This window comes from Crocuta crocuta, unplaced genomic scaffold (assembly GCF_008692635.1).
Source record: "Crocuta crocuta isolate KB4526 unplaced genomic scaffold, BGI_CrCroc_1.0 scaffold35, whole genome shotgun sequence".
Lineage (NCBI taxonomy): Eukaryota > Metazoa > Chordata > Mammalia > Carnivora > Hyaenidae > Crocuta > Crocuta crocuta.
In genome coordinates this window covers 3,543,098-3,567,701 of record NW_027530625.1, presented here as the reverse complement: position 1 = coordinate 3,567,701, position 24,604 = coordinate 3,543,098, and the positions used below count along the sequence as shown (strand labels likewise).

The 24,604-nt window shown below is 44.9% G+C and overlaps 1 protein-coding gene across 4 annotated transcripts in view; it reads right to left on the bottom strand.

Annotated features, from left to right (window-relative positions):
• MVB12B (multivesicular body subunit 12B) overlaps nt 1–24,604 on the bottom strand; it is a 274,057-nt gene that overhangs the window by 55,561 nt on the left and 193,892 nt on the right. Inside the window, exon 9 of one of the 4 annotated variants that reach the window (XM_077768246.1) lies at nt 7,023–7,182. The exons of the other annotated variants lie outside the window; for them this stretch is intronic. Coding sequence (XP_077624372.1) covers nt 7,148–7,182 — 35 coding nt within the window. The 3' untranslated portion in view covers nt 7,023–7,147. Of the gene's footprint in view, nt 1–7,022; nt 7,183–24,604 lie in introns of those variants that run through there. 4 annotated transcript variants of the gene reach the window in all.

Sequence of the window (24,604 nt, the reverse complement as noted above, 5' to 3'; positions counted from 1 at the left end):
TAAAGCCTACATCCTCTATGACTCCACTTATGATACATGAAACAGGGGTGACTCCCGTGGGCTGGGGGTGGGGCAGGAAATGACCCGCAACAGGAACCAGAGAACTTTTTGATGTGAAGGAAACATTCTGTATCTTGTTTCCGGTGGTGGGTACATGACATTTAGCATGTCATTGGACGTCTGCCAAAACTCATTGAATGATATTCATTAAAGGGGAATTTTATCGTATGTACATTATACCTCAATAAATCTGGCAAAAAACCAGAATGGACAATTAGGTAGAAATGTACTTCTACATAAAGATATATATGGTACGGAAAAAAAGGTTAAAGGATATACCCTAAAATATTGTCTAAATTTACAATTCAGAAAAGTTTGTGTCTGTTTTTGATTAAAAAAAATATATACATATTTATTTATATCAATGAACCGTTCTGTCTAGCAACAAACTTTTTAAGGTTCTTATAGGAATTGCTGAGTCCCATAAGCCCTGCAGAATTTTCTGGAACATCACTGTTCTAGCCCCTGCAAAGTGCCTGGCTCTCAGCAGGTGCTCAGAACGGGTGCTGGGAGGGCAGAGCAGTAAGAAGGACCACCACCTAGTCCAACAGCTTCATTGGCAGCTGGGAAAACTAAGTCCCAGAGAAAAGAAGTGACCGTCTCAAGTTTAGAAGAGGTCAAAATGAGCCTTAAGTCGCACAGGGCAACGCTGTTTCCACCACACTGGAAGACCTGTGAAAATCCTGTGCTAATACCTAACTATGCCAAGAGAATCAAGTTCCCGATTGTTCAGATGAGCTACAGAAACCATAGGCCAATGTTTCGCAAACTTTAGCAGACAATGTCTCATGCCTCCGCTTCACTTATTTTTCCTAGTATAATCACTGACTTTATATTTTTCGTTACATCTGAAAACTCACTTTAAAAATTTTAAATTAACATTTTATTTTGTATTATTTTAAATTTAATATTTTCTGAAACTTTTTTTGGTTTTTGGTTGGAACTCACTTTTTAATAATTGGAGTATAAATGGCATACAATATCTTATGAGTCTCAGGTGTATATCACAGTGATTTGATATTTTTATACATTATGAAATGATCCCCGTAAGTCTACTTACCATCTGTCACCAAAGTTTTTACAATATTATTGACTAAACTCCCTCTGTTGTATATTATATCCCCATGACTTATTTTATTATTTATTTACTTTTAAATTTATTTATTTTGACAGAGAAAGTACGAGTGGGGGAGAGGCAGAGACAGAGAGAGAATCCTAAGTAGGCTCTGCACTGGCACAAAGGAGCCTGACACGGGGCTNCCTCCCCTCCCCCCCCCCCCCCCCCCCACCCCCACCCACCACAGGACAGTCCCCTCTGGTAACCAACAGTTTGTCTGCTATATTTATGAGTCATTTTCTGTTTGTTTGTTTTTTTTTGATTCCACATATAAGTGAAATCATATGACATTTGTCTTTCTCTGACTTATTTCATATAACGTAATATCCTCAAGGTCCATCCATGTTGTTGCAAATGGCTAGATTTCATTCTTTATGGCTGAGTAATAGTCCACTGTATGTATATACCACATGTTCTTTATCCATTCATTCATTGATGGACACTTGGCTCGCTTCCACACCTTGGTTATTGTAAATAATGCTACAATAAACATAGGGGTGCACGGATCTCTTCAAACTGGTGTTTTCAATTTCTTCAGCTAAATACTCAGAAGTGGAACTGCAGAATCCTATGGTGGCTCTATTTTTAATTTTTTGAGGGACTTCCAGATTTTCCATAGTGGCTGCCCCAATTTACATTCCCAATAACAGTGCACAATGGTTCCCTTTTCTCCACACCCTTCTCAACTTGTTACTTTTTAGTCTTTTGGATAATAGCCAATTTGACAGGTATGAGGTGATATCATGTTGTGGTTTTCATTTGCATTTCCCTAAAGATGAGTTGAACATCCTTTCATGTACCTGTTGGCCATCTGTATGTCTTCTATGAAAAATGTCTATTATGTTCTCTTCCCATTTTTTAAACTGGGTTGTGTTTTTGATATGAAGTTGTATACCTTCTTTGTATATTTTGGGGGTTACTCCCCATCAGATGTATGATTTGCAGATATCTTCTCCCATTCAGTAGGTTGCCTTTTCATTTTGTTGATGGCTTTCTTTCTGTATAGAAGCTTTTTAGTTTGTTGTTTAAGTATTTGTTGCCCTTGCCTGAGGAGAGTGGCCCCAGAAAGTGTTGCTAAAACCAATGTCAAAGGGCTTACCGCCCATGTTTTCTTCTAGGAATTCTAGTCTTAAATTCAAAGCTTTTAATCCATGTTAAATGTATTTCTGTATAGGCTGTAAGATGGTGGTCCAGTTTCATTCTTTTACATGTAGCTGTCTAGTTTTCTCAATACCACACATTGAAGACACCATCTTTCCTCCGGTGTATGTTCTTGCCTTTGTCATAGATTAATTGACCTTATGTGTGTGGGCTTACTTCTGGGCTTTTATTCCACTGATATGTGTGTGTCTGTTTTCATGCCAGTACCATAACTGTCTTGATTACTAGAGCTTTGTAGTAATCTGAAATCAGAGCATGATACATTCTTCAGCTTTACTCTTCTTTCTCAATATTGCTTTGGCTATTAGAGTCTTTTGTGACTGTATCAACATTTTTAAGATTCTTTGTTCTAATTCTATGAAAAATACCATTGGAATTTTGATGGAGACCGCACTGAATCTATAGATTGCTTTGCGCAGAACAGACATTTTAACAGTATCAGTTCTTCCAATCCATGACCATGAAATATCTTTCCATTAATTTGTGTCTTCTTCAATCTCCTTCATCAGCGTCTTATTGTTTTCAGTGTACAGGTCTTTCACCTTGGTTAAATTTATTCCTAGGCATTTTACTCTTTTTGATGGAACTGTAAATGGGATTTTCTTGATTTCTCTTATAGCTCATTATTAGTGTGTATAAACATAATCAAGTTCAAATTTTTTTTTTAATGTTTTTTATTTATTTCTGAGAGAGAGAGAGAGAGAGACAGCGTGAGCAGGGGAGGGTCAGAGAGAGAGGGAGTCACAGACTCTGAAACAGGCTCCAGGTTCTGAGCTGGCAGTCAGCACAGAGCCCGACGCGGGGCTCGAACCCACGAACCGTGAGATCATGACCTAAGCGAAAGTCGGATGCTTAACCGACTAAGCCACCCAGGTGCCCCAAACATAATCAAGTTCTATATGTTAATTTTGTATCCTGTGACTTTACTGAATTCATTTACTAACTTTAACTTGGTGTGTGGAGTCTTCAGGGTTTTCTGTATATAATACCATGTCATCTGCAAACAGTGACAATTTTACTTCCTCCTTTCCGATTTGAACTCCTTGTATTTCTTTCTGTTGCTCAGTTGGTGTGGCTAGGATTTTCAACACTATGTTGAACAAAAGTGGTGAGGGTGGGCATCCTTGTCTTGTTCCTGATGTTAGAGGCAAAGCTTTTGTCTTTTCACCAGTGACTAGGATGATGGCTGTGGGTTTGTCACATTGGGCTTTATTCTGGTAATTTCCTTCTATATCCACTTTCTTGAGAGGTTTTTTTTTTAAATCATAAATGGGATGATGCATTTTATCAAATATTTTTTCTGCATCTACTGAGATGATTATATGATTTTTTTTTTATCCTTCATTTCGTTAATGTGGTGTTATCACTCTGATTTATTACATTCCTGGAATAAACCCCACTTGATGATGCTGTATGATCCTTCTAATGTATTGCTGAATTAAGTCTGCCAATATTTTGTTAGAGAATTTTGCGTCTATATTCATCAGGAATATTGGCCTTTTCTTTTTATGTGTCGTGTTTTTGTCTGGTTTTGGTATCAGGGTTAATGATGATCTCATAAAATGGATTTGGAAGTGTTCCTCCCGCTTCAATATTTTGGAATAATTTGAGAAGCACAGGTATTAACTCTTCTTTAAATGTTTGATAGAATTCACCTGGGAACCTGTCTTGTCCTGGACTTCTGTTTTTTTGGGAGTTTTAGAACAAACTCAACTCCTTACTTGTAATCAGTCTATTCAGATTTTCCATTTCTTCGTGATTCAGTGTTGGAAGTTTGGGAATTTCTAGGAATTTATCCATTTCTTCTAGGTTTTCTAATTTGTGAGCATATGACTGTCGTAGTCTCTTATGATCTCTTGTGTTTCTGTGGTATCAGTTGTAACTTTTCGTTCATTTCTGATTTTATTTGGGCCTCTATCTTGAGGAGTCTGACTAGAAGCTTATTAGTTTTGTTTCTCCTTTCAAAGAACCAGCGTTTAGTTTCCTTGGTATTTTTGTTTTTTCGGTCTCTATTTCATTTCTTTCCACTTGGATCTTTAATATTTCTTCTTCTACTAACTTTGGGCTTTATTCTTCTTTTTCTAATTCCTTTAGTTGGAAAGTTAGATTGTTTATCCGGGATTTTTCTGGTTTCTTGTAGGCCCAGTATTGCTATGAACTTCTCTCTGGAACTGATTTTACTGTGTCCCATAGATTTTGGAAAGTTGTATTTCCATTTTCATTTGTCTCAGGATACATTCTGATTTCCTCTTTCATTTCTTTGTTGACCCACTGCTTGTTTAGTCAACACATGTTTTTGTTTTTCCCAGTGTTCCTCCTGTAACTGATTTCTAATTTCATACCATTGTGGTCGGTAAAGGTGCTTGATATAACTTCATAATCTTGACTTTACTGAGACTTGTTTGCTGGCCCAACATGTGATCTGTCCTGGAGAATGTTCCACGTGCACTTGAAAATAATGTGTATTCTGCAGTTTTGGGGTGGAATGCTCTGTGTATATCTATTTCATCCATCTGGTCTAATTTGTTGTTGAAGGCCAGTGTTTCCTTATTGATTTTCTGTCTGGATGATCTGTCCATTGATGTAAGTGGGGTATTAAAACCCCCTATTATTCTATTACTGTCAATTTCCCCCTTTATGTCTGTTAATATTTGCTTTATATATTTAGGTGTTCCTATGTTGGGTGCATAAATATTTATGAGTGCTGCATCCTCTTCTTGCACTGACCCCTTTATCATTATGGAATGACCTTCTTTGTCTTTTTGTTCGGTCTTTGTTTTAAAGTCTATTTCATCTGATAGGAGTATCATACTCCAGCTCTCTTCTCATTTCCATTTGTGTGGCATAGCTTTTTCCATCCTTCACTTTCAGTATGTGTGGGTCTTTAGATCTGAAATGAGCTTCTTGTAAGGCACCATGTCGATGGGTCTTTTTTTTTTTATCTTTTAAGTCACCCTATGTCTTTTGATTCAATGAACATGGACTAAATGCTCCAAAGTAATTATTGACAGGTATGTACTTATTGCCATCTTGTTGTTTTCTTATTTTCATTGAAACTTATTCTTTAAAACTCAAAACCACCATTTTTGTGTAAGTGCTCTCACTTTTCTGTGAGAGTCTGACCATCCCCACCCAGCGCCATGGGAAGGTCAGGGCCTCCTGGGAAAGAGGACCCACTACTGCACACTGTGCTTGCTGGACTAAAGGCTTTGCCATGCCTGACCAGAAGCTTCTAGGGTGTTACTTCTGGGCCTCCTGCTCTTCCCCTCTACTCTAACAACAGCATGTCGCAGATTGGGGCTGCCTTCAGCCTGGGTCCCAGAACGAGAAGACCTACAGAGCAGGACCCCACCAACCCACAGTCTGTAGCCTGGAACCTGAATGACATACAAAATGGCGGTATCATACTCCAGTGCAATTTGGGGATGTGTTACTGCAGCGTAACCCAAAGACTCATTAATATACCTGCTTTAATCTTACTCTAAATGATGATCTCCACTGATATGCTATTATGGGTGAAATAAAAAGTTAAAGAGGCCATTCACATCTCATACTCCCTCATGGGCACACACCCCATCTTTCGGGAAACACGGCTACAGCCTGAAGGAGGAACATGGATGGGTACCAGAGGATATGTAGCTGAAGCACATCTCTGAGTCCAGAGTCATACAGATGAAACTCAGAGAGCTCGGAATTTCCCCCCAAGAACTGTAAACTGCACTACCAATTTCATAAATTGCTATGCTCATGGGTGTGTATAACTGCTTTAAAAGTACACATCAATTGTAAGACAGACCCAATACTCAGAAATGTTAACATACGTAGGGAGAATACATCTAAGATTCAAGGCATGTTGAGAAGCTTGAGGGGATAAAAGTCAAGGAGAGGGCCATGTGTCCAGCTCTTTTTTTTTTCCAACTTTTTTTAAGATTTTTTTTTTACAAGTAGTTTACTGTCAAATTGGTTTCCATATAACACCCAGTGCTCATCCCCACAAGTGCCCTCCTCCATGCCCATCCCCCCCCTCGCCCCCCACATCCATTGGCCAGCTCTTTCCTAAGCAGTTGGCTTCATTATTTAACCCTCCAGCTCCTGGTTCTTCTTAAACTCTGACCTTCCAAACACAAAAAGTCCATACCTGCTTTACCACTTAGTAACTTACTTGGCATAATGGATACCATTCAGCTCTCTAGAACTTTCAGTCAGCTCTATCACACTCCAATCACTAATGGTCCACTTGCTTGGTTCAGGTAAATTACATTTGCATATGCAAATTATGCCTAAATACTCTGCACTATTAATGTTATCTCTAATTACATAATAATAGTTACCAATTTCCACACGGATCAAACTTACAGTTTTGTAGCTATTAGGGAAATTGTGCTTTGTAATTAAGATAATCCTCATTTCCAGATGCTAATTAACTATATAATAATTAGTCTCATTCACTAATGCAAATTAAGGATTTTCATCTTTATTGATAAAGGAATTGCTTCTTATCGGTTAAGGAAAGATAGCCCCAGAAATCTTGCAGAGAAGTACTTTTCCCCCTCTAAAGGTTAAAAGGTAAATCCATTTTTATCAGTCTCATTTGAGAATGCAAATTAGGTCTGATTAATCAAGTCAGAGATAAATGTGCTAGTCTTATTTCAGGACAGAATGTATGGCTTCCTGAGTTCATCTCTTTTCCCCTTATAAATACTCAGATAAACAGAGCCCACGAAGCAGAAGTCCTCGTAACGGGAGCAATCCATCTACGGGCGGAGGAAAGTGCGGTGTGTCTATGACCGTGTGCCTCTTGTTTCCCCTTCAAGTGTCGTGGAAGCATCTAGAGATGGCTGTGTCTTCACGGTTCGGCCACAATGGAAACGGGCGAACAGAGAATTTTGTGAGTAAATTGAGGAAAAAGGGAGAGCCACATTTGCTTGGATTATTAAGTTTTCTGTGCTCCAAACAGAATACAAACTGGCACCTCCCATCGTGACTAATGAGGGCTGCCTCGGTGAGAACAGAAGGGCTGACAGCCAGCGAGGCCTAGTTGGCAGGCGCCAGCCCGGGCCTCCCCGCATTCATCATCCGCTAAACCAATCCACCAATTCCGCACCACCATTTGTCATTAATTATGCTAATCAGCACACCATTACTCTCTGATGACACTGTAGCTGTTATTAGCTAGTTATGGCTTTTCAAAAGCACAACTTATTGTGCATGCACGGGCTGTGCGTGCATTAGCCTACAGGGAAGAAATGTCCAATTATGAAAAGAAGAAATTTGCTATTATCTTTTTATAACAAACCAATTTAGTAATTAGAAAAGTCTCTGAACTCATAGGTTCTTTTTTTTCCCTCCTCTCCCTTAAAATAACAGAAACAAAAAAAAATCGTGCTTTTCAATATTTCTCTGAAAGAAAAGGAAATACCGACACAGATTTTTTTTTTTGCGACACGTTTGAAAGTAGGGCCTGGGGATTGGTCACGCATGAGCACGGGGCTCACAGAAACTGCTGTCGGGGCTGGGTTTTTCCTTTCCAATTTTGAATTAGCAGGACCGCTTTATTACATACATTCCAGTCACTACGAAGGCCTGAAAGATGCGAGCACACCCCTGTGACCTTTTACAGTTCACTTATGGCAGATCGAAGCTGTTCACATAACGACGCCAGACTGCGCACACCTTACTTGGCAGATGCTTACATGGGAAGCACGGCAAAGGCCTCCTTTAACCGTCCTGTGCCCCAGCGACACCGCAAAGAGCGTCCACGCCGCTCCAATGACCTTGGAGATGTACAATTTGGCCAAAGTGGCACATGTCTTGTGCATGGTTTCTGGGGGAAAGGACTGCATTTGGACGTGCAAAAAAACGGGAGTCCTCCGGGGTCAACAAGCCAGAACAACAAAGCAGGAAGAGCAGACCCTTTTCCAGAACTCAGGGCTCATCAGAGGGGCTTGTGCCGACCCTGGAATGTAAGCAGGGCTGACCTGTGGGCAACTGTCCAAATCAGGCACTAATTCCAAGTTGTTGTGTTCAGGCTGGAGTCTTTAGCACTAGTTTTAGAAGCTTAGTCTGTATTAAGAGCTCATTAATATCATCAGAGTAAATGGGCCTATTAAAACATCTTTAAGCAATATCTGAACATAAATCTCCCTAAACTATATTTAATGACTGTACTTAAGATACATTATATGCAAGTCTTAATGAGACATTAGATAGCATTTTGAAGATTAAAATTAGAGAATCCATATAAAGTCTGTCCACTTAATGTAGCCTTAAGCTATACTGATGAAAGCATTACTACCAAATTATTACTGCATTAGAACAAATATTTTTAATCATGTCTGATTTATGCATTCTCTTTTTCATATAATTTTCATTCTCACAAAAATATATTTTGAGTTTACCAAAGAGGGTATGTGAAAGGTTTCAAGTTTGGGAAGTACTTTAGGAGGTCAAGTGAATACATTAGTACTGCCTTTCTGAAGTGCTCTGGGCTCTGGAACACACTTATGTTTGGTTTAACTAGTCATCCTCGAACTATAGGTAGCCAAATATATAGAATATATTCCTTCAAGACTGGACTAGATACAAAATAGGATTTATTTTATTTATTTATTTTTTAAAAGTATTTTTATTTATTTCTAGGAGAGAGAGAGAGAGAGAGAGAGAGAGAGAGAGAGAGAGACAGCGTGAGCAGGGGAGGGCTAGAGAGAGAGGGAGACACAGACTCTGAAATAGGCTCCAGGCTCTGAGCTGGCAGTCAGCACAGAGCCCGACGCGGGGCCCGAACCCACGAACCTCGAGATCATGACCTAAGCAAAAGTCGGACGCTCAACTGACTAAGCCACCCAGGCGCCCCCAAAATAGGATTTAATCAAAGGTGTTCTGAAGGCCAGGAAGGAGTAGGTGGACACAGTGAAATCTATAGGATATTGGTGGCGGTAACATCTGGGTCTCCAACTGAATCTTTTTCTGGACTGGTGGGGGCAGATCTCACACTCCCAGAGAGTGACCGCTGTCCTGTATGCCTCAGCACCAACAGACCCAGACGGACAGCCACCCTCTGAGTTCTGAGGTTCACGACCTTATGTCTGTCTGTTTCATGGAGGTATTAGTGAGGTCCTGCTTCCACTCCAGGCGCCCCTCTGTGGAGAGCAATCAGTGTTGATGTGGAAGAATATTAAAAAAAAAAAAAAGTTTGACACCCCGGGGGGCTAAGGGAATGGAACTCTTTAAACAGACCCAAATCCACCTCAAGTCAAGTTCAAGCAAGGAAGAGTTCTCAAGGCCTGTGGGCGGCCGATGTGGGTGATGAGCAGGACTGTCCTACCTGGAGCAAGTAGCCGAGCCAGCCACAGAAAGGTCTGGGTCAGTGTGTCTGCACATGGGATGTGACTATAGAACAGAAATCTATATTCTGTGTCTACAAAAGTCCCGATAAGACTTAATAATATGCAGAGATGTGTTTTGAAAACAAGTTAAATTTCAGATTATATACATATTGTCCTGGATCTGCTATATATAAAATACCACACACCCAGGCAGGATTTTTTGGTGCAACGGGAAAATCCATCTCCTCGCACCCCCTTGGACACTGTATCTGCCCCTGCACCGAGATAACAGCCCCACAATCTCATTCTGGAGTAAATCTGCTCAGTCCTTCATATCTTACCACCAGCTGAACTTTACAGAGAATGTCATCTGAGAGCCCGGACACAGATAAGCCCAGATCAACGTCACCTGGTAGCAGACTTGTGACTTGGGCTCCGATCTGACACCGGCACAAGATGCTTTGTGAAAATCAACACTTTGGGAAATGTTAGAGAGACGAATTATCATTGAGGCTTTTTGGACTTTTTTTTTTTTTTTTGATACTTTACACCAAAGTGTAACCACCTTTTATAAATGCTATTCAATTATGAAAGGCTTCTGGGATTATGTAAATCAAGACAAGTCAACTGATGACACCTCTCTTAATAGAATGAGATTATCTGGCCCTTTTTCCCCCCTTCAAAGAAAAAGCAAGTAGCACGATTTAAAGAGTCTGCTCATTAAAGAGGACCCCTCCTTCAGCATGTAAAATCTGTAGCGGCATGCCTATGGCCATTTGCTTCTCTCAGATATCCTCTCCCCAAAAGGAACTACTTCATAGTACAATTTTGCATTTTTAACTGTATGAATTAGGCATTCTTCATAAATAACAGCTATGTTCTATACACAGGAGCTCCTTTTTATTAGGGACACAGTAATGAACAATGAGCAATGTGTTCTATTATTCTTTGTCAAATCACAAAATGCTACATTAGAATAACTGTGCTGGTCAATGTAATATAGTAGATTAAATTCAACTTCTGTGGAAAAACCACTGTAAAACAGCATGATAAGAAGGCTATAAAAAATTTAATTTTACTCCAAACTCCATCACAAAAAAAATGGTGTGAAAAGTAATTTTGCATAATCAGTACACGCCATCTGGAACAATTAACCGATTTCTATAGAACTATGAGGATCAGTCATATCTGCTTATTAAAGATCAGAAATTATACAAGTAATAAATCCTTGAAAAAACTAAGCGCACTCCCGCCTGTCAACGCTATTTTAACTTCAAATACTGAAGAACGCCTGATAAGGCTGAAAAGAAGAGATTAATATATGCAAATTACATCCAGCATTTAAAATCCCCACAACTGTCTCCGGTTTTCTGTCCCTTATTGCTGCCTTTATGTTTTATTCATACACCAACTCACCTGTCACTTCATAAGCTATAATATTATGGGGGTATTATTAAACAGCATAAAGCCGTGCTTTAATTGGAAAGCTTCATTGCATTTTCCAATTATTTGGAGTAAATTAAAAGCAGATGCACATAGTTTAATAAGGAGTCTAATATCAGTTCCGGGAAATCAAAATTCATTGTCATTACTATGCCGTGATAGTTTTGCAAACTGTACTCAATTTCAGAGGTTTTCAAAAGAAAATCTGTCTATGCAATCTGTTAATTGTCATTCGGTTAATAACTGTTTAAATATCCAAACTACACAGCAGCTTCCTATTAAAAAAAATTAAACTACGGGGTTGATGCGAGCAAACAAATGCGGCGGGTGCCACTCCTGGGCTGGACTTTTCCAGACTTGGCTGTTCACCTTAAAACAATGGAGGCTGGGAGAAACCCACCCACGCGGCGGCTTCGCCCCGAGGGGAGGACAAAGAACAGTGGTTCTGCACTTCCTGGAGCACCAGAGGCTGCGGCTCTATCAGACAGCTCTCGCTGGAAAAGGGCAGAAGCCGTGTTATAAATTGTGTTTTTCAGAGGTCTGCGCTGCTCAGCAAAAAATTAGCTTCCAAAGTTTTAATTGGTCCACCTAAAATAAATCCTTTTAATGAGTGAATTAACGGATGCAGGACACAAACACGGAAAAAATCAAAGAAAGCAAATGTCATGAGCAATTTGTTTTGGAAAAATTGACCCCCGAAGGGCCATTCCCTTACTGGTTCGCGACCCCGGAGCGGAGCGGTCCTCAGGCTCCGCAGGGGCCGGCCACGGTACCTACAAGTGGATTGTACTGCAAGACAAAGGACGGCAGTCTAAGCCATTATGGATTTAAGGGAACTAACTTTTAAAGGTTACTCTTCATAAGGAGTCTCGCTCACAGATGGAGTTATGTTATAGCTTTGCAGCTACAAGTTGCATACATACAAATATGTGTAGCTAAAGCATTTACACATGAAAAGACACAGGTATACTCAAACTAGTAACGTTAACCTTTTCAGTTTCACACTAAGTGACAGACTTTTTCAGATCTTAGGTGTGTAAATTAGAATAGGACAAGCAGTAATTGACTTTTAAACTCCACCCCCTGTGAGGGCTACAGTTAATCTGTTTTCAGTATAAGGGAGGCAGCTCTGGCAAGTTCATAACTTGTAGGCTCTTTCCCCCAATCCAATTAAAACCCCAGAGTCTTTCTAAAAGGGAACAGTGCAGACCTGACTCTTCCTCTCCCGTTTCAAAGGGCGCAGTGGCTAACACCCCAGTCATCCCAGGGCAAGCCCCTCCAGACCCGAGGGGACACCAAATGCTTGAACAGGAGAGCCTTCTGGCAAAGCAATGAGAAACTATGCTCAAAGATGAAGATAGAAGCAATTCTTGTGCAGTGATCCAAAAAATAGCATCTCTTTTTTTTTTCTCAAAATTACCTGTTTTAATAAAGTAGACACACTGCGCCAACTGAACCATTTAATTATCTGCAAAAATGATGAATCAAAACAATAGTTTGCAAAAATAAATGACTAACCTCTGATTAAAATGTCTGTCCTCATTAAATCCAAATAAAAGGTACAATATCTTTTTTAAAAAAAATGTAGCCTGAAGAAAGGAACAGTTCCTCACCATCGATAGATAGGCCTGGTGTCCTCGCATAAGATGGGGACATCAAGGAAAGTTGTCTGATCTTCTCTCAAACACAGGGCGAGGGTGCCCTGGATGCCTGGTGTGGCTGTGTCGCCAGGCTATAGTGACTTAGAGCCTGGGGGCCTGTGGCCTGGCAGTGCGCTTTGGAGCAGGGGACTTCGAGATGAGCTCGGTGGGTGGTAGGACTCTTATGTACCTTTAAACCAAGCCCTGGCTCACAGCTGTGTAAGGATTCTGGGGCCCTTTTTCCCTACAGGGTCCTGGGATAGGAGGGGCAGGAAAGAAAGCCACAAACCAAATGGCAAAGACAAAGTCAAACCGTTTCAAGGGCTGAACACAGATATGATCCTTTCTCAATCTGAGCTAACTGGGTGAGAAGGGATAGGGAGGATCAGAGGCTGATTTCAATGGTGAGAAGTTTCCTTTAAAACTGTTTACCCAGTAGGGGCGCCTGGCGCCTCACTCGGTTAAGCGTCCGACTTTGGCTCAGGTCATGATCTCACGGTTTGTGGATTCGAGCCCCGCGTTGGGCTCTGTGCTGACAGCTAGCTCAGAGCCTGGAGCCTGCTTCGCATTCTTTGTTTCCCTCTCTCTCTCTGCCCCTCCCCTGTTCATGCTCCGTCTCTCTCCCTCTCTCAGAAATAAATAAAACATTAAAAAAAAACAAAACTGTTTACCCTGCAGCAAACTAACATCTCAAGCAACGACTGATTTTAGGGCTAGCATGGAGGGTTTGCTTTATGTTACGCCGAAAAGTCCCCTGTATTTGGCAGGGTCCCTGAAGGTATGAGTTCCCTTCTGGTTCTTCCTTAGTGAAGCAGCTGTTCCCTCCCACAACCGCATTTTTATGGGGGAGGGGATGTCACACTGCAGGGTAAGCCCAGTGCTTCCAGAATAATGAGCAGCACTTCGCTGGAATAACAGTGTTTGTGACAGTCATACCTGCTACAATTTCTGGGCACAAATTCAGTAGGTACTTACTTCATGTACATTATCTCTGATCCTCAAAATTACAGAAAATGAACTGAAATGTCACATAAACTGTCCAAAGTCACGCTTCTGGAAAGGGTGAATCTCGAGAACAGCTCAAACAACAAGTATCACTGAGAGCTTCCTGGCCCCAGGGCCCTGGGCTGGGCGTTAGACCCATCCCAGTGAATGAGGGGCATCATTGTGTCAGCATTCCAGAAGGGACCCTGAACTCCAGCAGAGAACTCAGCACTGAACGAGATGTTACGACCAAAGACAGATCAACTCTCTTAGAACTGGGAAACCAATCAGACGGCCAAAGTTTTACAAGAAGCATAAAGAGCCAAGAGGCTTCTGACCAAAGAAGTTACCCATTTACGCCTACAAAAGGCACACCCAACTTTGGCAGAATAAGGGTGAAGGAGGACTCTGTGATTCATGAGCCAAAGGACCTTCCAGCAGGGGTGACGTGGGCGTTTTGTTAGCGCAGGGTGCACTTAAGGTAAACACGCAGGGTAACGGAACATCAAGATGGGTGCGTTTACTGCCTCTAGGTAGCAAGCGATTAAGCACCTCTAAGTGTGTCACCAGAAGCAATGCTTAAGGCCGACGAGGTAAGCATTACTCTCTCATTCAAAATTATGGATATTGTCTGGCCAGTGGATCAGGAGATCGTTCACGCTATAAAACAAGTCAGGCGTGAGAAACCTCTCTCTGACAAAGGATCTCAGCCTTGAATTAGACTTTCGCATCACTCATGGTCTCAGGCAATCGAAAGACAAATCTGGGAAATAAGGAGCCTCTTTCTCTGGGAGATGTGACAAATATATTCCATCGAAATATAGACTGGAGCACAGAGAATTTTTTTTTTTTCTTTAAATAAACAGGTCAAGACTACCATTGGCCATTAATAAAAAGAGGGGGAAATATTCAGGACACAAAACCCCAAATGCACCACAATGAATGGACTCAGGTATTCTGTCCACAGGAAAGGTGGCTTTGTTGTTCTAAAAAAGATCAGAATTTCTTTCGTCCTAATGTGAGCAAGTGAATGCACTTGTTCTGCCACAAAAGTAATGATGCTCATATAGTGTGATGAAGGGTAACTTCTGACCTCACCCCGGAATCCTCCGTGGCTGTCCAACTTCTTCCCAGGTTCTGTCAAATGCCCCCGACTTCACTCATGAAGCTGTCAGGAGTTTAAATGCGTTCAACCTGGAGTGTGACCCCGTGACTGCTGTCGTAAGTCAGCAAGGTTGAAGCTTGGTGCTTGGTGGCCACGGCAGAACTTGGGGAGCCGGACCAGGGCAGGAGGGGAACGTGGGCTGGGCGCCGACAGAGACGCACGGGGTCAGTCACCTCGGGCTTGGGCACATCCTAGGAGCTCCCATCCAGAGAAGGAAGCTACAAACCAGGGGCAGTGCTAAGGTGACTGTCAGTTCAAACAAATGTCCCATCGTGGGGACAGTCCAGGACCCCTGGGGCAGGAGGGAAGAACTGCTAAGGCTCCGTCCCAATTAAGTGAAGGGGTGGGTCTGGGCCGCCCACTCTCACCACAGGGCTAAGAGAAGACCATGGCAAGGGGGTATCCAGGTCCCCAGAGGTCCCCAAAGGTCACCAACAGCAAGAGCAGTGGCAGTGCCACCTACTGATGGGGGAGGAGGTTCCTGGAATATTCCCTTTCCTGGTTGGGACAGACCGGAGAAGCAGTGGGAAGGAGGGGCAATGGGATACTTACAACCACAGCAACGCATCTACGGAGACTTTCTGTGCACGAGCTGTGGTTCTAAGCCTCACCACAAACCACAGTCATCCCCATTTAACAGATTAGGAAATCGAGGCACAAAAAAGTTAAGCTCCTTGCCTCAGGCTGCTTAGCCGAAGCGAGAGGGCTGCACCTCATCCCTTCACTGTTTTGTCCAGCAACAGCCAATGGAGGCCACACCCACCGTTCAAGATGCCTTGTGGACTCAGGAGGGGTCATCCGCCCCGTGTCAAGGGCCTCACTCTGATGAGGTTCCAGAGAGGACAGTCCAGGGAATCATCTGAGATTTAAACAATGCTGAGACCGCCTATTCCAAGTGTGTCCCAGCTTGCTTCACTCTAGGGGTGGGTGCTGCCGTCAACCTCAGTTTGGCGCTGGGAGGCAAAGGGTCACAGGCATCATGGAGCAGCCTCTCTGGCACAGGGACTTGGAGCTTAGCGGCTGGATCAGAGACCTGGGTTTGAATCTCAGCCCTGCCCCTTACTAGCAGTATAACTATAGTAATTCTCAAAACCTCATGTTTCCCCCATCTGTAAAATAAAAATATTTATGAAGATAAGACAAATCTGTTTACAAGAGAGATGTGTTCGAGCATGGGAGCTCATCAGCAACACTGGCAGCTGTGCCGTGCCTACAAAACAGAGACAATAGGGGCGCCCGGGTGGCTCAGTCGGTTGAGCATCCAACTTCGGCTCGGGTCAAGCTCTCACAGTTCATGGGTTCGAGCCCTGCATGGGGCTCTGTGCTGATGGCTCATAGCCTGGAGCCTGCTTCGGATTCTCTGCCTCCCTCTCTCTCTACACCTCTACCCGGCTTGTGCTCATAAATAAACTTTTAAAAAGCATTAATAAAATAAAAGAGATAATAGTAACGGTAGAAGCCCTAAAGGTTTTTTGCAAGGTTTTTCTGGTAAGGATTTGTTGGGATGACATGACGGAACGTGTGCAGGGTGCTTACTACAGAGTCTTGTACATGCTAAGTGCTGGCGGAGGGTTAGGTATTAAAATAAATTAATATAATCCATTTTAATAAAAGCAAAAACAACTTCAGCTCCCTAAATGTGTTTAAATTAAAGAAGTTGCCTTAATTACGGCATTTCCCCCTCTCGGCCGACAGTCTATTACCGTGAGGCAGACAGAGCTAGAAAAGGAAAGGCTGCTCTGGGATCAGCCGGCCTGCGGCAGGGCTGCGTGTTGGCTCAGCCAGGCTACTTCACCTGCCCCAGAGCAAACCTCTGAAGAGATGCCAAGGGCAGATGAAGAGAGGGGATTAGTGTGCTCCCTCGGTTTTCTCGCATTTCTGGGACCAGGCCTTCAGAAGGGACCCTGCCGCGGGTTCCCAGGCACGGTGATGCCAGGAGGGGATGTACGACGGGGAAAGGGAGGCACCTTCCTGCTTGACAACTAGACACGGGAGAGGGACACACAGGGAGAGAGGTGTCAGAAAGCTGGGGTTTCTCCAGTTGTTCTTGCATTCGGGGGCTCCACAGTCAAGGCAGTGTTTGGAGGGAAAGCCCGTGAAGTCTGGGACAACAGCTACACATTCTTGCCGGTGACATCGTGGGCACCAAATCTGTAAACCCCACAAGGCTCCTTCCCACGGTGTCCTCGGCCCTCGGAGGGTGGGGACGATCGCTGCCACCTCCGATACGAGACCACATCAGAGGCACAGGAAGCTTCTGGGAAACATGAGCTGCGAGATGGCTCTGTTTCAATTATGGATGCTGTTGTTGCAATGACGGAGACGGAGGTTTGGGACTTTGGATCCAGGAAGGCTAGGTGCTCCGCCTGCCATTTCGGGGCTAGTCAGTGGGAGATCAGGGCCCGAACTTGGCTCTTCCGGCTCCTGCCCTGGTTCTTCCCGCCGCCCCGTGGCTGCTTTGGCCTTGGGGTTAAGCAGGGGTTGTGGGCCATTAAACCAATGCCTGCCTGAACTCAGCCTTGCTTAAAAACCAAAGAGAGAATGAAAGCACAATGGGAAGCGGGGGGAGAGGGGCAGCCCTTCAAGAGCACCGGAGTATCTGTCACCTAATAATTTAAAAATTTTTTTCACAATGACGAAACTAGAAAAAGTCTTTAACTTTCTTCTGCTCACGGAGCACAGGAAAGGCAGAAAGGAAAGCCTGAGAGAAAGCAGCCCCCTCGGTGCCCCCGCCACCCCACATACTTTTTCCTCCAACAAACAAACAAAAACTACCAAAGGCACGCTGGACGATTTTATAGAAGTTGCTGGCTCACCCTGCCAGCCAGTTCTCTGCTTCCTGCCCCAAGCCATCATTCCATCACCCTCCTGAGAAAGGGCTCGTGGGCTGCCAGCCACAGAAAACAGGCCACTTCTAAGTGACGTTGCATGACAAACGTGTCAGCTTCCAGGGGGAGCCCAGCAGAGCCATGCCTGGGAGCCTTTACTGCAACTTTGTTTGGATTGACGAAGAGATTTTCTCTGAGCACTCTGATTACTAAGAAGCGATCTTACGTATAAAATCACAGAGCGGTGATGATGAAAGACAGACGATGAAAGACCGGGCTGGGCAAGAGCCAGTGTGTCCCGAGTGATCATTCTCAACAAATCTTTGGCTCCTGTTCTGATTGCAGCCCTGCAGGGCAGGGGAGTATGGAGAGAAGGGACAGTCCTGTACTGCTTCCTGATTTACAAAATGTTCTTCCATGCCCCGGGTCCTCACACCAACGCTGGGAAGGCAGCAGTCGTTACGGAATCATTTCACAGGTATGAACACCTAGCATGGAGTACTGGCCAAGGTAACGCAGTGTTATGCCCATGCTCTGGCACAGCCCTGGTGGGGAACCATTCACATGTGCTGCAGGGGGTGCAACCTGTGTGGCCGTTCGCAGTGGCTCCGTGTGATGGCCACATGTGCTTCTGACTCCAAGTGTCCCCCCAGTGACATGCCGAACCTCCTTCCATGGGCTTCTGTTGTCCTTGGGAGGGAACACGGGGCTGGGCACACAGAAGCTCTCAGTGTCTGCTAAATGAAGAGAGGAGTTAACCACTTTTTTTTTTTTTTTTTTGCCGTAGTTTAATTATAATCTCCTTGATTCAAAAAGGATGGAAGGCATGGGGTGCCTGGGTGGCTCAGTCAGTTAAGCATCCGACTTTGGCTCAGGTCATGATCTCACGGTTCATGGGTTCAAGCCCCATGTTGGGCTCTGTGCTGACAGCTTGGGAGCCTGCTTCAGATACTGTGTCTCTCTCTCTCTCTCTCTGCCCCTCCTCTGCTCATGCTGTCTCTCTCAAAAATAAAAATTAAAAAAAAAAAAGATGGAAGGCAGCCTCCTTTCTCACTTTACTGCCTCCAAGTGCTCACAGGTGAAATCTCTCCAACGCAAAAACAGTCTAGGAGTAAACAACAAACCAGGAAGGGAGCAGTCCCAGATGGAAGAGAATCAGAAAAGCTTAGCAGAAGAGGCAGTTTGGGGACAGGCCTTCAAAGACGGGTCCACAGAGAAGGTAGGTCACTCTGGCAGGGACAAATGCACAGAGAGACAAAGCTGAGGGACCCAGGAGCAGCACAGGCTGGGGGGCACAGGGGAAGAGAAGCAGAGACAAGGCACTGGCAAAGTAGAGGCTGGGTACCCGACAGCCTCCATGCCGGGCAAGCGAGGTGTGAATGCACACAGTGGAATGGGGCAGGCACGAAGGCCTGCTCTGCAGAGTTCTACTTTGGGGAGGGGAGTCTGTGACCTGGGCAACTGGACTGAGGATAGATGAGCCAGGTCAAGGACGAGAAACACGTAAGTGTGAGGCACCAATGCCTGGTTCTGTCAGGCCTGAGCCCGGCCAGCCCCACGCGGGGACGCAGCAAAGTCAGAAGAGGACCACCCGCGATGCTCAGCTCTAGGAGACTGGCCGGGGCCACTCGCCATGGCTGTAGATCCGTCCTTAATCCCAAGTAAGATGATCCCGAGCCCAGCTGAGGGGTTTCGGGGTCTCTCGCTCTCTCTGTGAAATCCTAGAGGAGGCACCTGCAGAGCGGAGCACCTCCAGGAGGCGAGAGCTCCCCAAGCGCCCTGTGTGTTTGCCCGCACACGCTGTTCATTAACTCTGGTGACACAGCCATCACGGTGGATGTATAAGAGCACATCCAATTAGCCAGGCCTACATGGATATTTGCACTCTTAAATCTTTTGCATTTCGAAAGGGTTAAAGCTTATTATTAGCATATAATTTATAGTCCTTTCTCCCAGGAAAGGAATAATGCACAGTAAATGCCACATTCATTTTAATAATACATGTTACAGTCTGTGCCCAACATCTGCACAAAGGTAAAGGAGGCAGATTTTTTTGACATGTCCCACTCTGCCATCTAAACACAGGCTTTTTGTTTCTTAAGTGACGGAAGGTTTAATCAAGAAAGCAGGCAATTCATCAATCGAAACAAGGCAGCGTGCGTGCGCCTGACAGCACACACATGGTTGTGTACAGAGCAAACCTGGCCACCTGTCAACCGCACCTTCTACATCAGGATATACAAATACACTATGCGATCAATTCCCCATCCGCTCCCATTCATTTCTTCTTTTTCTTATTATATTTTTCTTTGTGCTCGATTTTGTTGTCAGTCAGGGAAAGAATAGATGGATAGACAAGGGACGCTTGGCTGTTAGGGGTGATGATAAAAATTTATTTGCCTTTAAAATGACTTATTTCCTCCTTGATTTGAGCACCATTATTATATTTTTTTTCCGCTTCATTCAGGAATCTCCCCCATCTGTTAGTCTCTATGGCTGCGTCAAAGGGATTTTTCTCTCCTGGATCCTGGCCACCCTCCCCTCCATGTTCTCCCCAACCCTGCACCCCCGGCCCCACCTTCTCCAACCAGTCCTTGGAGGTTCTGAAAATCCTCAGTGGAGGATGAAGGAAAGCGAGGTTCTGAACACAAGGCCGCATAAGGCACGCGAGTATGCCCATGAGAGACAAAGGCCACGGGGGAGGCCTGGGGACACGAAGGTTGCCTGGCGTTTTTAGGTGGGGGCTTCCACTGGAAGACAGTCCCCTCATTTGTGGTGATTGACACATCGGCCCTTAACCCACGCACGGCTGACACGCACCCATACACGGGGAAAGAGGAGACCGTGGGCACGCATGTGGGAGACGTGGGCACAAATCCTGCAGAGTACCATCAACACTGGGATGTTCTATTGGTTAGAACATCTCACAGAGGGGAAAAAAACAAACCAACTGGTCTTTCTCAAAGCACTGCTATTGTTTTGGTCTTTGAGCCTTCATTTCCCAACCTGGCCATCTTTGCGGTCGTTAAAGTATTAGGTTTACATTCAATTTTCCAGGTGAGATTCCCCCCCCCAATTCAAAGACAGAAGTAATGTAACCACTACAAACGAAAGGAAAATATGTATATAATTGTTTGATGTGCAGCGGAGGAGTTTTTAAATGATCACACTGTAAAACATACAGATTTTTTTTTGTAAGAAGATGAAGAGCTGGTGGCAGAAATTTTATCCAATTGGATGAAATATATAAATCATGAATTTCATAATACTGATAATTAAATGTCCATCTTCCAATTTAAATGAGAACTAGATTAAAACTGCATGGAGAAGGCTGATATTCAGAAATCATTAATTATTTTTAATTGCTTTGTGCCTTCCCGGTCTGATGTCACAGTTACACAGCTCATACACGCTTCTTGTTTTAGATGAAATCCTCCTCCTCTGCTCTGTGCAAGTCTTGTGAGTCAAGGCGACGAGTCAATGGACTCAGGCCTGTCCATGCTCCCAGGCTTCCTGGCCCAACATCTTGAAAGGGGACTGGGTTTAAAGAGGACATGACTGTGGAGGGCAGTACGAGGGCTTTTCCAGCAATCAGAAAGAATACTGGAAAAAAAATGAAAAGACCGAGAACACTAAAGGTGGAGTGAGGGCCCCCCACTGCGCCCCAGGCTGCTGGGACAGTTCCAGGTTACACGTTGTCCATGTTCAACAGGGTACCCCTTTTACCCTCAAAAGTGATGGTGTGAGCAATCAACCATATGGCCAGCCCCGGGCTGAAGGATAAATGAAGAGGGCAGCAAGCCCCACTGCCTACGTACTAAAGGAAAGAGAAGCTGGGCCCCTCAGCTCCCCATAACTGTGAAGCTTCTGGGTATTTCTGCATCGTGACTTACCCTGAATTCATGGACTGGTTGAAATTTTGGGCTTTCTCACATGCCAGTTCCTATCTGCATTTGCTGAACTTTACGATTTTACACTACAATATGATTTTTCCCCCCAAAACGGAGACAAACAAGTTCTTTGGAAAAAAATCTGCATTTGGAGATATAAATCGGTTGATAACAAAAGGGTAGCACAGCGTGATTTCCCATACCGACTGCCTCCTGTTCATTAAGTAAAACCGTCCTAAGACAGAGAGCAGACATTCGCTGGTTTGAAAAAGTGAGCCTGGGCACGTCGTGGCAGAGCTGCTTGCTTACGAGGAGCCTCTGGCACTGGGGCATTCCCCAGGCTGGACAGGAGGTCAGGGGGCTCCTCATTCCTGACACCCCCCCCCCCATGTCTCCAGTCCCTAACACACGATACCCAACACAAGAACATTTCAGAAACATCGCGTTCAACCACCAAACGTGTGAGAGGCTTCAACACGAGCAGATTCCCCAGCACAGGGGCACCCCGGCTTTCCTCCTCAAGCTCCCTGAATAGCGGCTGTTCTGCCGTCCACAGGCAGCATTGTACAAGGCGCGCTTTGTGAGGAAGAATTCCGTAAAAGGAATAGTTAGGTTCTTCCCAAGCAACCAGCTTGTTTTTATTCATATCCATACTAAGCTTGTCCTGATTTAGAGCCAAACCCAGAATCCTCTTTGTGAAAAATCTCACCCACAGCTGTACCCCCCCCTTTCCCGGCCTGTATTTTTGTTCACTTTTACATTTTCGCTTCCACTTTGATTTGGTTACATGTATTTTTGGAGCTGGCTGCTATCTGTCTGGAACAGGTGGAATACAAATAAAGCAGACATCTAGACATCTACAACAATTGTAAGGAGGAAAAGAAAGGGTCAGAGGCTATCATTCAGGACTAAAGCAGAAGACTTGCCAGGAACGAGAAAATACCAAAAAGAAAACCGGCACAGAGAGGCAGAAAGAGGAAGCTCAGGAGTAGGGATCTGGGATGGAATCTCGGAAATCAACGTGGCCCTGAGGGGAGCTCTCTCCAGAGGGAGGGTCTTAGAGGCACCTAACTGAGGGGAACACACCAGTTAGAATGTCACCAGGAGAGCCTGAGTCCATGAGCTGCCGTTTGTCAAACGTAAGAATGAAACAAAAGTGTTTTGCCGGCTCTCACATACGCAGATAGTCAAGTGGGCCAAACCAAGCCCCCACCATTTCATTTCTACCTCTTCTTTCCAGGAAAACCCTCCTCAGGCCCTAACGAGTAGAGAAGCCAGGGGATGTGGGGAGATGGCCCAACCCCCCAGAATCTCCTGCTCAGTCCCTTCTGTACCACCTGCGGAACAGGCCAGATGCGGTCAGATTCACAGTCTGTGGGCTCTGGGGGAATGTTGGCTGGCAGGAGATTCCAGGGACTGAACAATAGAAAAAAATCCAGCACATTCTCAAAAGGGGACCAGAGGAAGATAATTCACCTGTGGCCCGCAAGTGATTTCCAGTAGAATTTAGAAATTCTCTGGAGTTTTTGAGAATACTCCAGTAGCCCGTTCTGAATCAGGAGCTCTCAGAAAGGACAATGCAATCACAGGGGCCAGCGGGAGCCAAGGGCACGCCAAATGAACCCAGGGTCTAAACTTTTTCTTACTCTAAAAGCAACACTTGCCAACATAGCAAAATGAGACACTGCAAAGAAAGAAAAAAGAAAAGGGCAGGAAAGGCTGGCGCAAAGCACTGTAAACACCTTGGCAGGTACCTTCCCAGACCTTTGCATATTATTTTTGTTTTAACGCGATCACATTGCACATTCTGGTTGCCACTTAGCATCCACGCACACTTTTTTCTCCGAATCATCATTTTTTCTACACCATCCCTCCATGATAAGGATGTTGCATCATTTAACCTCTGCTTTGGTTTTGGACATGCAGGAGATCCATCCCCCAGCCCCTTTTCCTGAGAATGATTTTGAAGAAGCGGCGGTGCTCACCCCTGTGGATGGATCACCTCTGAACACCGGTGAGTGTTTCTCTGAAGTTCCTACTAGCAGAAGCATGAGGACCAAAAAGGTGTGCTTTGCGGCCGGGTAAGGAGGGAACAAGGTGGTAGAGCGAGCGGACATGAGCCTTTCAGGATTTCAACATGGAGTCAGCAGAAGCCCCTCATCCCACTTCTGCGGGCAAGAGAGAACTACTGGCTAGGCAGCTGGCACATGCTGGCTGATGGATCGCATCTGTACCCCTAAATGGCTGCATGAACGTGCAGAAAGACGGGGCCCAGCTGAACGAGGGAGGACCCCGCAGAGACGGAGCGGGCTGGCCAGAGCTGGTAGGCCCCGACACCAGGGGCGTTCAAGCAGCCAATCAGGATGACCGCCTGCCCCAGAGGTCGGAGAGGGTTCCTGGGCAGCACAGACACTGGACTCAAGGCTTTCCTCCCTCCCTCCCATAAACAGCTCATGAGCATGTCTGTGTGCCAGGGCCAGGGCTCTGCACTGCCTCCTCCCCTTCCCTCAGCAGCTGGAGCACCATCTCTCCCTCTGCAGGCCTGACACCCACGAGCCGTCTCAGGAGAAGGGACAGATTAACAGGTGTGCCTTTGAGAAAACATTTAAGAGTAGACATGACTTTAATAACAGCGCACACAAGTTATGAGCGGGTGGCTCGCTTTTCCAATCACGTAGTTTGGAAATCTACCTCAGAAGGGCCTGCAAACGAAGGGAGCCATAATGAAAGGTTTTCAGGAAGGAGCCGGAGTGCACCAGGGGTGTGTGCCAAAGGCCTGGCCCCTGGAGTCCTGGGAGTGTGCACCGCAGAGCCGGTTCAGAAGGAGAACAGGAGAGTCCGCTCGTTCTGTTACCAGCAGGGCTCCAGTGACCGTGCGTCGGGCACACTTTGCCTTGACTGTCTTTGGAATGAACCACTGAAAACCTTAACTTGGCGATGCCAGACTGAGACGTGCCGCTCAGTGCCAGCTACTGTTCATACGGAGGGCGG